This window comes from Scyliorhinus canicula, chromosome 19 (assembly GCF_902713615.1).
Source record: "Scyliorhinus canicula chromosome 19, sScyCan1.1, whole genome shotgun sequence".
NCBI classification, from domain to species: Eukaryota; Metazoa; Chordata; class Chondrichthyes; order Carcharhiniformes; family Scyliorhinidae; genus Scyliorhinus; species Scyliorhinus canicula.
The window spans coordinates 53,555,570-53,572,669 of NC_052164.1; the positions used below are offsets into that span (position 1 = coordinate 53,555,570).

Below are 17,100 nucleotides of genomic sequence, written 5' to 3' on the forward strand. Positions count from 1 at the left end.
ATTCACAGTCTCACTACATTCACTGTCTCACTACATTCACAGTCTCACTACATTCACAGTCTCACTACATTCACAGTCTCACTACATTCACAGTCTCACTACATTCACAGTCTCACTACATTCACTGTCTCACTACATTCACAGTCTCACTACATTCACAGTCTCACTACACTTACAGTCTCACTACATTTACAGTCTCACTACATTCACAGTCTCAGTACATTCACAGTCTCAGCACATTCACTGTCTCACTACATTCACAGTCTCACTACATTCACAGTCTCACTACAATCACTGTGTGAACACATTGACAGTCTCACTACATTCACAGTCTCAGCACATTTACAGTCTCAGCACATTCTCAATCTCAGCACTTTCACAGTCTCACTACATTCACAGTCTCAGCACATTTACAGTCTCAGCACATTCACAGTGTCACTACATTCACAGTCTCAGTACATTCAGAGTCTCACTACATTCACAGTCTCACTACATTCACAGTCTCACTACATTCACAGTCTCACTACATTCACAGTCTCACTACACTTACAGTCTCACTACATTCACAGTCTCACTACATTCACAGTCTCAGCACATTTACAGTCTCAGCACATTCCCAATCTCAGCACTTTCACAGTCTCACTACATTCACAGTCTCACTACATTCACAGTTTCACTGCATTCACAGTCTCACTACATTCACAGTCTCACGACATTCACAGTCTCACAACATTCACAGTCTCACTACATTCACAGTCTCACTACATTCACAGTCTCACTACATTCACAGTCTCACTACATTCACAGTCTCACTACATTCACAGTCTCACTGCATTCACAGTTTCACTGCATTCACAGTCTCACTACATTCACAGTCTCACGACATTCACAGTCTCACAACATTCACAGTCTCACTGCATTCACAGTTTCACTGCATTCACAGTCTCACTACATTCACAGTCTCACGACGTTCACAGTCTCACAACATTCACAGTCTCACTCAATTCACAGTCTCAGTACATTCACAGTCTCACAACATTCACAGTCTCACTAAATTCACAGTCTCACTACATTCACAGTCTCTCTACATTCACAGTCTCACTACGTTCACAGTCTCACAACATTCACAGTCTCACTAAATTCACAGTCTCACTACATTCACAGTCTCACTACATTCACAGTCTCACTACATTCACAGTCTCTACATTCACAGTCTCTCTACATTCACAGTCTCACTACATTCAGTCTCACTACATTCACAGTCTCACTACATTCTCAGTCTTACTACATTCACAGTCTCACTACATTCACAGTCTCACTACATTCACAGTGTCGCTACCTTCACAGTCTCTCCACATTCACAGTCTCTCCACATTCACAGTCTCTCCACATTCACAGTCTCTCCACATTCACAGTCTCTCCACATTCACTGTCTCACTACATTCACAGTCTCACTATATTCACAGTCTCACTGCATTCACAGTCTCACTACATTCACAGTCTCTACATTCACAGTCTCTCTACATTCACAGTCTCTCTACATTCACAGTCTCACTACATTCACAGTCTCTACATTCACAGTCTCTCTACATTCACAGTCTCTCTACATTCACAGTCTCACTACATTCACAGTCTCTACATTCACAGTCTCTCTACATTCACAGTCTCACTACATTCACAGTCTCTACATTCACAGTCTCTCTACATTCACAGTCTCTCTACATTCACAGTCTCACTACATTCACAGTGTCGCTACCTTCACAGTCTCTCCACATTCACAGTTTCTCCACATTCACAGTCTCTCCACATTCACAGTCTCTCCACATTCACTGTCTCACTACATTCACGGTCTCTCCACATTCACAGTCTCTCCACATTCACAGTCTCTCCACATTCACAGTCTCTCCACATTCACAGTCTCTCCACATTCACAGTCTCTCCACATTCACAGTCTCTCCACATTCACAGTTTCTCCACATTCACAGTCTCTCCACATTCACAGTCTCACTGCATTCACAGTCTCACTACATTCACAGTCTCACTACATTCACAGTCTCACTACATTCACAGTCTCACTACATTCACAGTCTCACTACATTCACAGTCTCTCTACGTGCACAGTCTTACAAGATTCACAGTCTCACTACATTCACAGTCTCACTACATTCACAGTCTCTCTACATTCACTGTCTCACTACATTCACAGTCTCACTACATTCACAGTCTCACTACATTCCCAGTCTCACTATATTCACAGTCTCACTGCATTCACTACCTTCACAGTCTCAGCACAGTCAGTTTCATTACATTCACAATCTCACTACATTCACAGTCTCACTACATTCACAGTCTCACTACATTCACAGTCTCACTACATTCCCAGTCTCACTATATTCACAGTCTCACTGCATTCACTACCTTCACAGTCTCAGCACAGTCAGTTTCATTACATTCACAATCTCACTACATTCACAGTCTCACTACATTCACAGTCTCACTACATTCTCAGTCTCAGCACATTCACAGTCTCAGTCTCACTACATTCACAGTCTCACTACATTCACAGTCTCACTACATTCACAGTCTCAGCACATTCACAGTCTCAGCACATTCACAATCTCACTACATTCACAGTCTCACTACATTCACAGTCTCTCTACGTGCACAGTCTTACAAGATTCACAGTCTCACTACATTCACAGTCTCACTACATTCACAGTCTCTCTACATTCACAGTCTCACTACATTCACAGTCTCACTACATTCACAGTCTCACTACATTCACAGTCTCTCTACATTCACTGTCTCACTACATTCACAGTCTCACTACATTCACAGTCTCTCTACATTCACTGTCTCACTACATTCACAGTCTCACTATATTCACAGTCTCTCTACATTCACTGTCTCACTACATTCACAGTCTCACTACATTCACAGTCTTACTACATTCACAGTCTCAGCACATTCACAGTCTCACTACCTTCACAGTGTCGCTACCTACACAGTCTCTCCACATTCACAGTTTCTCCACATTCACAGTCCCTCCACATTCACAGTCTCTCCACATTCACAGTCTCTCCACATTCACAGTTTCTCCACATTCACAGTCTCTCCACATTCACAGTCTCTCCACATTCACTGTCTCACTACATTCACGGTCTCTCCACATTCACAGTCTCTCCACATTCACAGTTTCTCCACATTCACAGTCTCTCCACATTCACAGTCTCTCTACATTCACAGTCTCTCTACATTCACAGTCTCACTACATTCACAGTCTCTACATTCACAGTCTCTCTACATTCACAGTCTCTCTACATTCACAGTCTCACTACATTCACAGTCTCTACATTCACAGTCTCTCTACATTCACAGTCTCACTACATTCACAGTCTCTACATTCACAGTCTCTCTACATTCACAGTCTCTCTACATTCACAGTCTCACTACATTCACAGTGTCGCTACCTTCACAGTCTCTCCACATTCACAGTTTCTCCACATTCACAGTCTCTCCACATTCACAGTCTCTCCACATTCACTGTCTCACTACATTCACGGTCTCTCCACATTCACAGTCTCTCCACATTCACAGTCTCTCCACATTCACAGTCTCTCCACATTCACAGTCTCTCCACATTCACAGTCTCTCCACATTCACAGTCTCTCCACATTCACAGTTTCTCCACATTCACAGTCTCTCCACATTCACAGTCTCACTGCATTCACAGTCTCACTACATTCACAGTCTCACTACATTCACAGTCTCACTACATTCACAGTCTCACTACATTCTCAGTCTCAGCACATTCACAGTCTCAGTCTCACTACCTTCACAGTCTCAGCACAGTCAGTTTCATTACATTCACAATCTCACTACATTCACAGTCTCACTACATTCACAGTCTCACTACATTCACAGTCTCACTACATTCACAGTCTCTCTACGTGCACAGTCTTACAAGATTCACAGTCTCACTACATTCACAGTCTCACTACATTCACAGTCTCTCTACATTCACTGTCTCACTACATTCACAGTCTCACTACATTCACAGTCTCACTACATTCCCAGTCTCACTATATTCACAGTCTCACTGCATTCACTACCTTCACAGTCTCAGCACAGTCAGTTTCATTACATTCACAATCTCACTACATTCACAGTCTCACTACATTCTCAGTCTCAGCACATTCACAGTCTCAGTCTCACTACATTCACAGTCTCACTACATTCACAGTCTCACTACATTCACAGTCTCAGCACATTCACAGTCTCAGCACATTCACAATCTCACTACATTCACAGTCTCACTACATTCACAGTCTCTCTACGTGCACAGTCTTACAAGATTCACAGTCTCACTACATTCACAGTCTCACTACATTCACAGTCTCTCTACATTCACAGTCTCACTACATTCACAGTCTCACTACATTCACAGTCTCACTACATTCACAGTCTCTCTACATTCACTGTCTCACTACATTCACAGTCTCACTACATTCACAGTCTCTCTACATTCACTGTCTCACTACATTCACAGTCTCTCTACATTCACTGTCTCACTATATTCACAGTCTCACTGCATTCACTACCTTCACAGTCTCAGCACAGTCAGTTTCATTACATTCACAGTCTCACTACATTCACAGTCTCACTACATTCACAGTCTCACTACATTCACAGTCTCACTACATTCACAGTCTCTCTACATTCACTGTCTCACTACATTCACAGTCTCACTACATTCACAGTCTCTCTACATTCACTGTCTCACTACATTCACAGTCTCACTACATTCACAGTCTTACTACATTCACAGTCTCAGCACATTCACAGTCTCACTACCTTCACAGTGTCGCTACCTACACAGTCTCTCCACATTCACAGTTTCTCCACATTCACAGTCCCTCCACATTCACAGTCTCTCCACATTCACAGTCTCTCCACATTCACAGTTTCTCCACATTCACAGTCTCTCCACATTCACAGTCTCTCCACATTCACTGTCTCACTACATTCACGGTCTCTCCACATTCACAGTCTCTCCACATTCACAGTTTCTCCACATTCACAGTCTCTCCACATTCACAGTCTCACTACATTCACAGTCTCAGCACAGTCAGTTTCATTACATTCACAATCTCACTACATTCACAGTCTCACTACATTCACAGTCTCTCTACGTGCACAGTCTTACAAGATTCACAGTCTCACTACATTCACAGTCTCACTACATTCACAGTCTCTCTACATTCACAGTCTCACTACATTCACAGTCTCACTACATTCACAGTCTCACTACATTCACAGTCTCTCTACATTCACTGTCTCACTACATTCACAGTCTCACTACATTCACAGTCTCACTACATTCACAGTCTCACTACATTCCCAGTCTCACTATATTCACAGTCTCACTACATTCCCAGTCTCACTACATTCACTGTCTCACTACATTCACAGTCTCACTACATTCCCAGTCTCACTATATTCACAGTCTCACTACATTCACAGTCTCACTACATTCACAGTCTCACTACATTCCCAGTCTCACTACATTCACAGTCTCACTACATTCACAATCTCACTACATTCACAGTCTCACTACATTCTCAGTCTCAGCACATTCACAGTCTCAGTCTCACTACATTCACAATCTCACTACATTCACAGTCTCACTACATTCACAGCCTCTCTACGTGCACAGTCTTACAAGATTCACAGTCTCACTACATTCACAGTCTCACTACATTCACAGTCTCTCTACATTCACAGTCTCACTACATTCACAGTCTCACTACATTCACAGTCTCACTACATTCACAGTCTCTCTACATTCACTGTCTCACTACATTCACAGTCTCACTACATTCACCGTCTCACTACATTCTCAGTCTCAGCACATTCACAGTCTCAGTCTCACTACATTCACAGTCTCACTACATTCACAGTCTCAGCACATTCACAGTCTCAGCACATTCACAATCTCACTACATTCACAGTCTCACTACATTCACAGTCTCTCTACGTGCACAGTCTTACAAGATTCACAGTCTCACTACATTCACAGTCTCACTACATTCACAGTCTCTCTACATTCACAGTCTCACTACATTCACAGTCTCACTACATTCACAGTCTCACTACATTCACAGTCTCTCTACATTCACTGTCTCACTACATTCACAGTCTCACTACATTCACAGTCTCACTACATTCACAGTCTCTCTACATTCACTGTCTCACTACATTCACAGTCTCACTACATTCACAGTCTCACTACATTCACAGTCTCACTACATTCACAGTCTCTCTACATTCACTGTCTCACTACATTCACAGTCTCACTACATTCACAGTCTCTCTACATTCACTGTCTCACTACATTCACTGTCTCACTATATTCACAGTCTCACTGCATTCACTACCTTCACAGTCTCAGCACAGTCAGTTTCATTACATTCACAGTCTCACTACATTCACAGTCTCTCTACATTCACTGTCTCACTACATTCACAGTCTCACTACATTCACAGTCTCTCTACATTCACTGTCTCACTGCATTCACAGTCTCACTACATTCACAGTCTCTCTACATTCACAGTCTCACTACATTCACGGTTTCACTACATTCACAGTCTCTCTACATTCACTGTCTCACTACATTCACAGTCTCACTACATTCACAGTCTCTCTACATTCACAGTCTCTCTACATTCACTGTCTCACTACATTCACAGTCTCACTACATTCACTGTCTCACTACGTTCACAGTCTCTCTACATTCACTGTCTCACTATATTCACAGTCTCACTGCATTCACAGTCTCACTATATTCACAGTCTCACTGCATTCACAGTCTCACTGCATTCACAGTCTCACTACATTCACAGTCTCTCTACATTCACAGTCTCACTATATTCACAGTCTCACTGCATTCACTACCTTCACAGTCTCAGCACAGTCAGTTTCATTACATTCACTGTCTCACTACATTCACAGTCTCACTACATTCACAGTCTCACTACATTCACAGTCTCAGCACATTCACAATCTAACTACTTTCACAGTCTCACTATATTCACAGTTTCAACACATTCGCAGTTTCAGCACATTCGCTGTCTGACTATATTCGCAGTGTCAGTACTTTCACAATTTCAGCACTTCCACAGTCTGACTGCTCGGAATGATCCCGGTCAGAATTTTGTACAACTGCAACATGACCTCATGGCTCCGAAACTCAATTCCTCTACCAATAAAAGCTAACACACCGTATGCCTTCTTAACAACCCTCTCAACCTGGGTGGCAACTTTCAGGGATCTATGTACATGGACACCGAGATCTCTCTGCTCATCCACACATCAAGAATCTTACCATTAACCCAGTACTCTGCCTTTCTGTTATTCCTTTGAAAATGAATCACCTCACACTTTTCTGCATTAAACTCCATTTGCCACCTGTCAGCCCAGCTCTGCAGCTTATCTATGTCCCTTTGTAACATCCTTCTGCCCTGTTCACAACTCCACTGACTTTACTGTAATCTGCAAATTTACTCACCCATCCTTCTTCGCCCTCCTCCAGGCCATTTATAAAAATGACAAACAGCAGTGACCCCAAAACAGATCCTTGTGGTACACCACTAGTATCTGGACTCTAGTCTGAACATTTCCTATCAACCACAACCCTCTGTCTTCTTCCAGCTAGCCAATTTCTAATCCAAACTGCTAAATCACCCTGAATCCCATGCCTCTGTATTTTCTGCAATAGCCTACCATGGGGAACCTTATCAAACACTTTACTGAAATCCATATACACCACTTTACTCTCATCCACCTGTTTGGTCACCTTCTCAAAGAACTCAATAAGGTTTGTGAGGCACAACCTACCCTTCACAAAACCATGTTGACTATCTCTAATCAAATTATTCCTTTCTAGATGATTATAGATCCTATCTCTTAGAAACCTTTCCAATACTTTGTCCACAACAGAAGTAAGGCTCACTGGTCTTATTACCAGGGTTATCTCTACTCCCCTTCTTGAACAAGGGGACAACATTTGCTATCCTCCAGTCTTCTGGCACTATTCCTGTAGACAAAGATGACTTAAAGATCAAAGCCAAAGGCTCAGCAATCTCCTCCCTAGCTTCCCAGAGAATCCTAGGATAAATCCCATCCAGCCCAGGGGACTTATCTATTTTAACACTTTCCAGAATCGCTAACACCTTCTCCTTACCTCAAGCCCTTCTAGTCTAGTAGCCTGTATCTCAGTATTCTCCTCGACAGCATTGCCTTTTTCCTGTGTGAATACTGACGAAAAATATTCATTTAGCACCTCTCCTATCTCATCGGACTCCATGCACAACTTCCCACTACTGTCCTTGACTGGCCCTACTCTTACCCTAGTCATTCTTTTATTCCTGACATATCTATAGAAAGCTTTAGGGTTATCCTTGATCCTACCTGCCAAAGACTTCTCATGTCCCCTCCTCGCTCTTCTTAGCTCTCTCTTTAGATCCTTCCTAGCTAACTTGTAACTCTCGAGCGCCCTAACTGAACCTTCACGTCTCATCTTTACATAAACCTCCTTCTTCCTCTTGACAAGTGTTTCAACTGCTTTAGTAAACCACGGTTCCCTCGCTCGACCACTTCCTCCCTGCCTGACATGTACATACTTATCAAGGACACGCAGTAGCTGTTCCTTGAACATGCTCCACATTTCCATTGTGCCCATCCCCTGCAGTTTTCCTCTCCATCCGATGCATCCTAAGTCTTACCTCATCGCATCATAATTGACTTTCCCCCAGATATAACTCTTGCTCTGCAGTATATACCTATCCCTTTCCATCACTAAAGTAAACGTAATCGAATTGTGGTCACTATCACCAAAGTGCTCACCTACCTCCCAATCTAACACCTGTCCTGTTTCATTCCCCAGTACCAAATCCAATACGGCCTCACCTCTCGTTGGCCTATTTACATACTGCGTCAGGAAACCCTCCTGCACAGATTGGACAAAACGGACCCATCGAAAGTACTCGAACTATAGCGTTTCCAGTCAATATTTGGAAAGTTAAAGTCCGCCATAACAATGACCCTGTTACTTTCGCTCCGATTCAGAATCATCTTTGCAATCCTTTCCTCTCCATCTCTGGAACTTTTCGGAGGCCTATAGAAATCTCCCAACAGGGTGACCTCTCCTTTCCTGTTTCTAACCTCAGCCCATACTACCTCAGTAGCCGAGTCCTCAACAAACGTCCTTTCTTCCACCATAATACTGTCCTTGACTAACAATGCCACTCTCCCCCCCCCCCCCCCCCCCCCCCCCCCCCCCCCCCCCCCCCCCCCTCTTACCACCTTCCCTGAGCTTACTAAATATCTAAACCACGGCACCTGCAACAACGATTCCTCACCCTGCTGTATCCATGGCTGGCATTCTCCCCTACCCGGCAGGGCGGGGGGTCCTGGCGTAGCAGAGTGGCGCCAACCACTCCGGAGTCGGGCCTCCCCAAAGGTGCGGAATTCTCCGCACCTTTGGGGGCTAGGCCCGCGCCGGAGTAGTTGGCGCCACGCCGACTGCCGGAAAAACTGGCGCCAACAGCCTTTGACGCTCGCCGCCTGGCGTCCGGGCTGGCCGAAAGGCCTTCGCCGGTTCACGCATGTGCCGGTGCTGACGTCAGCTGCTGCTGACGTCACCACCGGCACATGCGCGGTAGGGGGGGTTCTCTTCCGCCTCCGCCACGGCCTCCACCATGGCGGAGGCAGAAGAAAAAGAGTGCCCCCACAGCTCTGGCCTGCCCGCCGATCGGTGTGCCCCTATCGCGGGCCTGGCCACCGTGGGGGCACCCCCCGGGGTCTGATCGCCCCGCGCCCCCCTCCCCCCCCCAGGACCACAGGGACCCGCTCGCGCCGCCAATCCCGCTGCCACCAGAGGTGTTTGAAACCACGGCAGTGGGAGTGGCCTCTCTGCGGCGGGATTTCAGCCCATCGCGGGCCGGAGAATCGCCGCAGAGGACTCGCCAATCGGCGCGGAGGGCACGCCGATCGGCTGGGCGTGATTCCTGCGTCCGCCAATTCCCGGGTGGCAGAGAATTCCGGCCACGGCGGGGCGGGATTTTCGCCGGTCTCAGATGATTCTCCGACCCTGCGGGGGTTCGTAGAATTTAGCCCCATGTCTCCGAAATGGCCACAACATCGAAGTCCCAGGTACCAACCCATGCCGCAAGTTCATCCACCTTATTCCGGATGCTCCTGGCATTGAAGTAGACGCACTTTAAACCACCTTCCTTCCTGCCGGTACACTCCTGCAACTTTGAAACCGTAGATGAACTTAGAAGTAAAGATAGCAGTTAAAGGTTAAGTGTCAGTGTATTGATGAACATTGTTTAAGGGGTAATTGTAAGCTATTTTCTTGTGTGATGTTAATGATATTTTAATACTGTGTTAGTAATAAAGTTTATTCTGATCTCTATTTTGTGTGAAATCATTCCTGGAGCGAGTTATCCTTCCTCACAGTCTTGCAAAATTAAAATTAAACACTGGGATGTCTGTCCTGTATCCAAGCAACTGTTGGGGGCTGGTCCAGAATCATAATTGGATGTTGGAGTTTTATTGTATTCCTTGTATTCCTTGATATGAATTATGTTTGATTGCGAGTGGTGGACATTTATTGAGAACTGCCCCTCTAACAGACAGAGATTGAAATTGTGGATGTTTGGGTTAGGAGCTGCATGCTTGTATTGTGTAACTAAATATTAAAGTATTTAAAGATTGGACTGAGTTTGATCATGTGGTGCTTCTATCCTCCATACAGGCGCCTGCATTGTACCAGGAATTACATTCATGTACATCTCTTCACTTCCTTTGTGTGCCGGGCTGTCAGTATCTTTGTTAAAGATGCTGTGGTCTATTCAGAATTTACACTGGACGAGCTGGAGTTCAGAGTTGAAGATTCAATGGGTGATGTAACCGCTCTCCCCAAGGACAAGCAGCAATTTGTAAGTGCAGCCACACACAGAGATCCTTCACGTTGGATGTAAGTCTTGTTCCATCAAGGAGTCATAGCATCCTCAGTCCATTAGGTTACAAACAACGATTAAGGGATTGAATTGTGAATCAATTAACACTGGGTATTGGGTGGCATGGTGGTGCAGTGGTTATCACTGCTGTCTCACAGTGCCAAGGACCTGGGTTCGATACTGGCCCCGGTCACTGTTCGTGTGGAGTTTGCACATTCTCCCCATGTCAGAACGGGTCTCACACCCACAACCTAAAGATGTGCCGGGTAGGTGGATTGGCCGTGCTAGATTGCCCCTTAATTGAAAAAAAAAATTGAATTGGGTACTCTAAAAGTTTTTAAAAATTAACACAGGGCATCACTGCAGACTAACATACTGAGAAAAATGGCATGGGATTAGAAAAACGAGTAAAGTGTGTTTGACTTGTACAGATATGGGCGGCCATTTCATGTGCCCATGCTGCTGATCTGAAAATCCAAATCTAGGAAGCAAACGTTGGCAAATTGGGAAAATCTTCAGTGGTTTTAATGATCAGAAGACCATGAGTTACTCAGGCCTAAATCTCTGACATGAGCTGTCCCCAAGTACAAACCTGACCACCTGCAGCAGGAAACCTTACATATTAATACACCTCACCTCAAATGGGTGACACTAATTGCTTTCAGGTAGTGCAGTGGTTTTCTTCTTTTCCACAAAATAATCGGAAGAATCTCAGGCACAGAATGATTGTTTATTGACCAACAGGTTGGGAGAGCACAACTTCAGAGAACGACCTTCCAGAGCTGAATCTGCCCAATGTATGAAATCAAGTACCATTTTTACAGTGCCGGTTACTAGGCATAGATATTGTTTACATTTGACCATTATCTGGTTCAAACTTTACATTAAACAAATTGTATATGTGCCCAGGCAGAGTGAGTGTTATCTACCTTTATCTACCCTTCATCTTGCTATGGATTCCTCCCTAACCTCCCTACTTGGTACCAGACCTGATAGATGTGTCAGGTCCTTAGGTAGAATTAGGAAAACACGTTGTTCAACTTTATCCTGACTATTTGTAGGTTGTATTTTAAGAACAAGCCATTAAGGTCACTGAAAACTGATTAACCGGAACACATTGCTTGCACCTAATGCTGACTGCTTCAGAAGGTGCCAGGTCAACCTTAGTTGATATCTTTGTAAACTTGACTTTTATTGCTTTAGCATACTATGTTGATTCAAAATCCCGAAGAATAATTATTAATTGCCCTAATAGATTGTTGTTAGTAAATCCTATTTGTCTCCCCACAACATGCAGCCATTGTTATTAGAGTCCTGGATGCTAATTCAGGAAACACTATTTGCTATTGGGGAATGTAGGAAGCAATTAAGAGCAGAAGTAGGCAATTCAGCTCCTCATGCCTGTTCCACCATTCAATCAGATCATTGCTGATCCCTTCCTAGTCTCGAATCCACCTCCCTACCTGTTCCCTATATCCCTTTTAATCTGTTCCTAAATCAGAAATATATTTATCACCTTGAAACCATTTAATGACTCAGAGTTCACCGCACCATGGGGCAGCGCATTCCACAAATTCACCACCCTCTGCGAGAAACAGTTCCTCCTCATCTCAGTTCCAAATCTACTGCCTCGCAACTTATATCTGTGGCCTAACTAAGGTCCTATACAGCTGCAACGTGACTTGCCAATTCTTATACTCAATGCCTCGGCCAATGAAGGCAAGCATGCCATATGCCTTCTTGGCAACCTTCTCCACCTGTGTTGCCCCTTTCAGTGCCCTGTGGACCTGTACACCTAGATCTCTCTGACTTTCAATACTCTTGAGGGTTCTACCATTCACTGTATATTCCCTACCTGCATTAGACATTCTAAAATGCATTACCTCACATTTGTCCGGATTAAACTCCATCTGCAATCTCTCCGCCCAAGTCACCAAATGATCCAAATCCTGCTGTATCCTCTGACAGTCCTCATCGCCATCCGCAATTCCACCAACCTGTGTGTCGTCTGCAAACTTACTAATCAGACCAGTTACATTTTCCTCCAAATCATTTATATATACTACGAACAGCAAAGGTCCCTTGTTATGCTCCTCATGCTCAATGTGGGAGTTCAGGGATGCGGCCGATGCCCCTGGCTCCTTCATGTGCGGGAAGTGTGGCCAGCTGCAGCTCTTGTTAGACCGCATGACGGCTCTGCAGCTGCAGATGGACTCACTTTGGAGCATCCGCGATGCTGAGGAGGTCGTGGATAGCACGTTCAGTAAGTTGGTCACACCGCAGATTAGGATTGCTGAGGGAGATAGGGAATGGGTGACCAAAAGGCAGACAAAGAGCAGGAAGGCAGTGCAGGTGTCCCCTGCAGTCATCTCCCTCCAAAATAGATGTACCATTTTGGATACTGTTGGGGGAGATGACTCACCAGGGGAAGGCAGTAGTAGCCAGGCTCATGGCACCGTGGCTGGCTCTGCTACACAGAAGGACGGGAAAAAGACTGGCAGGGCTATAGTCACAGGGGATTCATTCGTAAGAGGAGTAGGCAGGTGTTTCTGTGGTTGAAAACGAGACTCCCGAATGGTATGTTGCCTCCCGGGTGCACGGGTCAGGGATGTCTCAGATCGGCTGCAGGACATACTGAAGGGGAAGGTGAACAGCCAGTTGTCGTGGTGCATATAGGCACCAACGATATAGTTAAAAAACGGGATGAGGTCCTACAGTCAGAATTTAGGGAGTTAGGAGATAAGTTTAATAAGTAGGACTTCAAAGGTAGTCATCTCAGGATTGCTACCAGTGCCACGAAACAGAGTAGAAATTCAAGAATAGTCAGAATGAACACGTGGCTTGAGAGATAGTGCAGGACGGAGGGGTTCAGATTTTTTGGACATTGGAACCGGTTCTGGGGGCGGTGGGACCGTTATAAATTGGATGGTCACACCTGGGCAGGACTGGAACCAATGTCCTCGGGGGTGCTTTTGCCAGCACTGTTGGGGAGGTTTTAAACTAATGTGGCAGGGGGATGGAAATCAGATTAGGAAGTTAGAGGTCAGTAAAGAGGCAGCACTAAAGCCAGTAAGGTACTAGATAACAAACTCATTGTAAGTAAGGGGAAGAGTAGACAGGGAAGAGATTATGAACGCAAAGTGACAGGTGGTCTGAGGTGCATTTGTTTTAATGCCAGAAGTGTAGCAGGTAAGGCAGATGAATTTAGGGCTTGGATTAGTACCTGGGAATATGATGTTATTGGTATTATTGAGACTGGGTTGAGGGAATGGCAAGATTGGCAACTACATATCCCAGGGTATAGATGCTTCAGGAGGGATAGAGAGGGAGGTAAAAGGGGTGGAGGAGTTGCATTACTGGTCAGAGATGATATAACAGCTGTGATTAAGGGGGGCACGATGGAGGATTCGAGCACTGAGGCAATAGAGGTGGAGCTAAGAAATAGGAAAGGTGCAGTAACATTGTTGGGACTTTACTACAGGCCTCCCAAAAGTGAGCGTGAAGTAGAGTACAAATATATAGACAGATTATAGAAAAATGTAGGAGCAATAGGGTGGTTGTGATGGGAGATTTTAACTTCCCCAACATTGAATGGGATTTGTGTAGTGTTGGAGGTGTAGATGGAGCAGAATTTGTGAGGAGCATCCAGGATAGTTTTTTAGAGCATTATGTAAATAGTCCAACTCGGGAAGGGGCCATACTGGACCTGGTATTGGAGAATGATCCCGGCCAAGTGGTTGAAGTTTCAGTCGGTGATTACTTTGGGAATAGCGATCACAATTCCGTAAGTTTTAGAATACTCATGGACAAAGATGAGAGTGGTCCGAAAGGAAGAGTGCTAAATTGAGGAAAGGCAGAGTATAACAAAATTCGGCAGGAGCAATGGAATGTGGATTGGGAGCAGCTGTTTAAGGGTAAATCCACATTTGAAATGTAGGAGTCTTTTAAGGAAAGGTTGATTAGAGTGCAGGACAGACATGTCACTGTGAAAATGAGGGATAGAAATGGCAAGATTAGGGAACCATGGATGACGGGTGGAATTGTGAGCCTCACGGTAGCATGGTGGTTAGCATCAATGCTTCACAGCTCCAGTGGTCCCAGGTTCGATTCCCGGCTGGGTCACTGTCTGTGTGGAGTCTGCACGTCCTCCCCGTGTGTGCGTGGGTTTCCTCCGGGTGCTTCGGTTTCCTCCCACAGTCCAAAGATGTGCGGGTTAGGTGGATTGGCCATGCTAAATTGCCCGTAGTGTAAGGTTAATGGGGGGATTGTTGGGTTACGGGTATACGGGTTACGTGGGTTTAAGTAGGGTGATCATTGCTCGGCACAACATCGAGGGCTGAAGGGCCTGTTCTGTGCTGTACTGTTCTATGTTCTATGAAGCATACATAAGATCTAGGCCACTTAAAACTGATGAAGCTTTGGAGGAATATCGGGAAAGTAGAACAAATCTCAAACGCGCAATAAAGAGGGCTAAAAGGGGTCATGAAATATCTTTGGCTAACAGGGTTAAGGAAAATCCCAAAGCCTTTTATTCGTATATAAGGAGCAAGAGGGTAAATAGAGAAAGGATTGGCCCACTCAAAGACAAAAGAGGGAATTTATGCTTGGAGTCAGAGGAAATGGGTGACATTGGGTTATGGGGATAGGGTGGAAGTGAGGGGTTAAGTGGGTCGGTGCAGACTAGATGGGCCGAATGGCCTCCTTCTGCACTGTATGTTCTATGTTCTTTCTATGTTCTTAATGAGTACTTTGCATCGGTATTCACCAAGGACAGGGACATGACGGATGTTGAGGTTAGGGATGGATGTTTAAATACTCTAGGTCAAGGCAGCATACGGAAGGCGGAAGTTTTGGGTTATCTAAAAGGCATTAAGGTGGAAAAGTCTCCAGGTCCAGTTGGATCTGTCCCAGGCTTTTGAGGGAAGCGAGGGACGAAATAGCTGGGGCCTGAACAGATATCTTTGCAGCATCCTTGAGCATGCGTGGAGGTCCCGGAGGACTGGAGAATTGCTAATGTTGTCCCTTTGTTTAAGAAGGGTAGCAGGGAATTAGAGACCTGTGAGCTTGACGTCAGTGGTAGGCAAACTGTTGGAGAAGATACTGAGGGATAGGATCTATTCACATCTGGAAGAAAATAGACTTATCAGTGATAGGCAGCATGGTTTTGTGCAGGGAAGGTCATGTCTTTCAAACCTAAAAGAATTCTTTGAGGAAGTGACAAAGTTAATTGATGAGGGAAGGGCTGTAGATGTCATATACATGGATTTCAGTAAGGCGTTTGATGAAATTTCCCATGGCAGGTTGATGGAAAAAGTGAAGGTGCATGGTGTTCAGGGTGTACTAGCTAAATGGATAAAGAACTGGCTGGGCAACAGGAGACAGAGAGTAGTGATGGAAGGGAGTGTCTCAAAATGGAGAAAGGTGATTAGTGGTGTTCCACAGGGATCTGTGCTCGGACCACTGTTGTTTGTGATATACAGAAATGATCTGGACGAATGTATCAGTGTTCTGATTAGCAAGTTTACAGATGTGATTGGTCGAGTTTGCAGATTAGGGGCGAAATTCTCCGACCCCCAGCAGGGTCGGAGAATCGCCTGGGGTCGCCTAAAATCCCGCCCCCGCCGTGGCAGAGATTCTCCGCCACCCGGGAATTGGCGGTGGCGGGAATCTCGCCACTCCGATCGGAGAGGCCCCTGCGACGATTCTCCGGCCGGATGGGCCGAAGTCCCGCCGATGGGAGGCCTCTCCCGCCGCCGAGGTTTAAACCACCTCTGGAACGGCGGGCTCAGCGGCGCGAGCAGGCCCCCGGGGTCCTGGGGGGGCGGGGGGGGGCGATCGAACCCCCGGGGGTGCCCCCACGGTGGCCTGGCCCGCGATTGGGGCCCCCCGCTCAGAGTCCGGGCCAGTGCCCTGGCTGCACTCGTTTCTTCAGCGTCCGCCACGGACTCCGCCATGGCGGAAACGGAAGAGAACCCCGCATCGCGCATGCGCCGGCAGTGACGTCAGTGGCCAGCTGGCCGCTGACGTCACTGCCGGCGCATGCGCGGACCGGCGAAAGGCTTTCGGCCAGCCCCGC

At 45.7% G+C, this 17,100-nt stretch overlaps 1 protein-coding gene across 1 annotated transcript in view; it reads left to right on the forward strand.

Annotated features, from left to right (window-relative positions):
* Nucleotides 1-17,100, forward strand: part of LOC119954285 (parathyroid hormone/parathyroid hormone-related peptide receptor-like) — a 197,019-nt gene that overhangs the window by 82,510 nt on the left and 97,409 nt on the right. Inside the window, exon 7 of the mRNA XM_038779379.1 lies at nucleotides 10,820-11,003. Coding sequence (XP_038635307.1) covers nucleotides 10,820-11,003 — 184 coding nt within the window. The remainder of the gene's footprint in view (nucleotides 1-10,819; nucleotides 11,004-17,100) is intronic.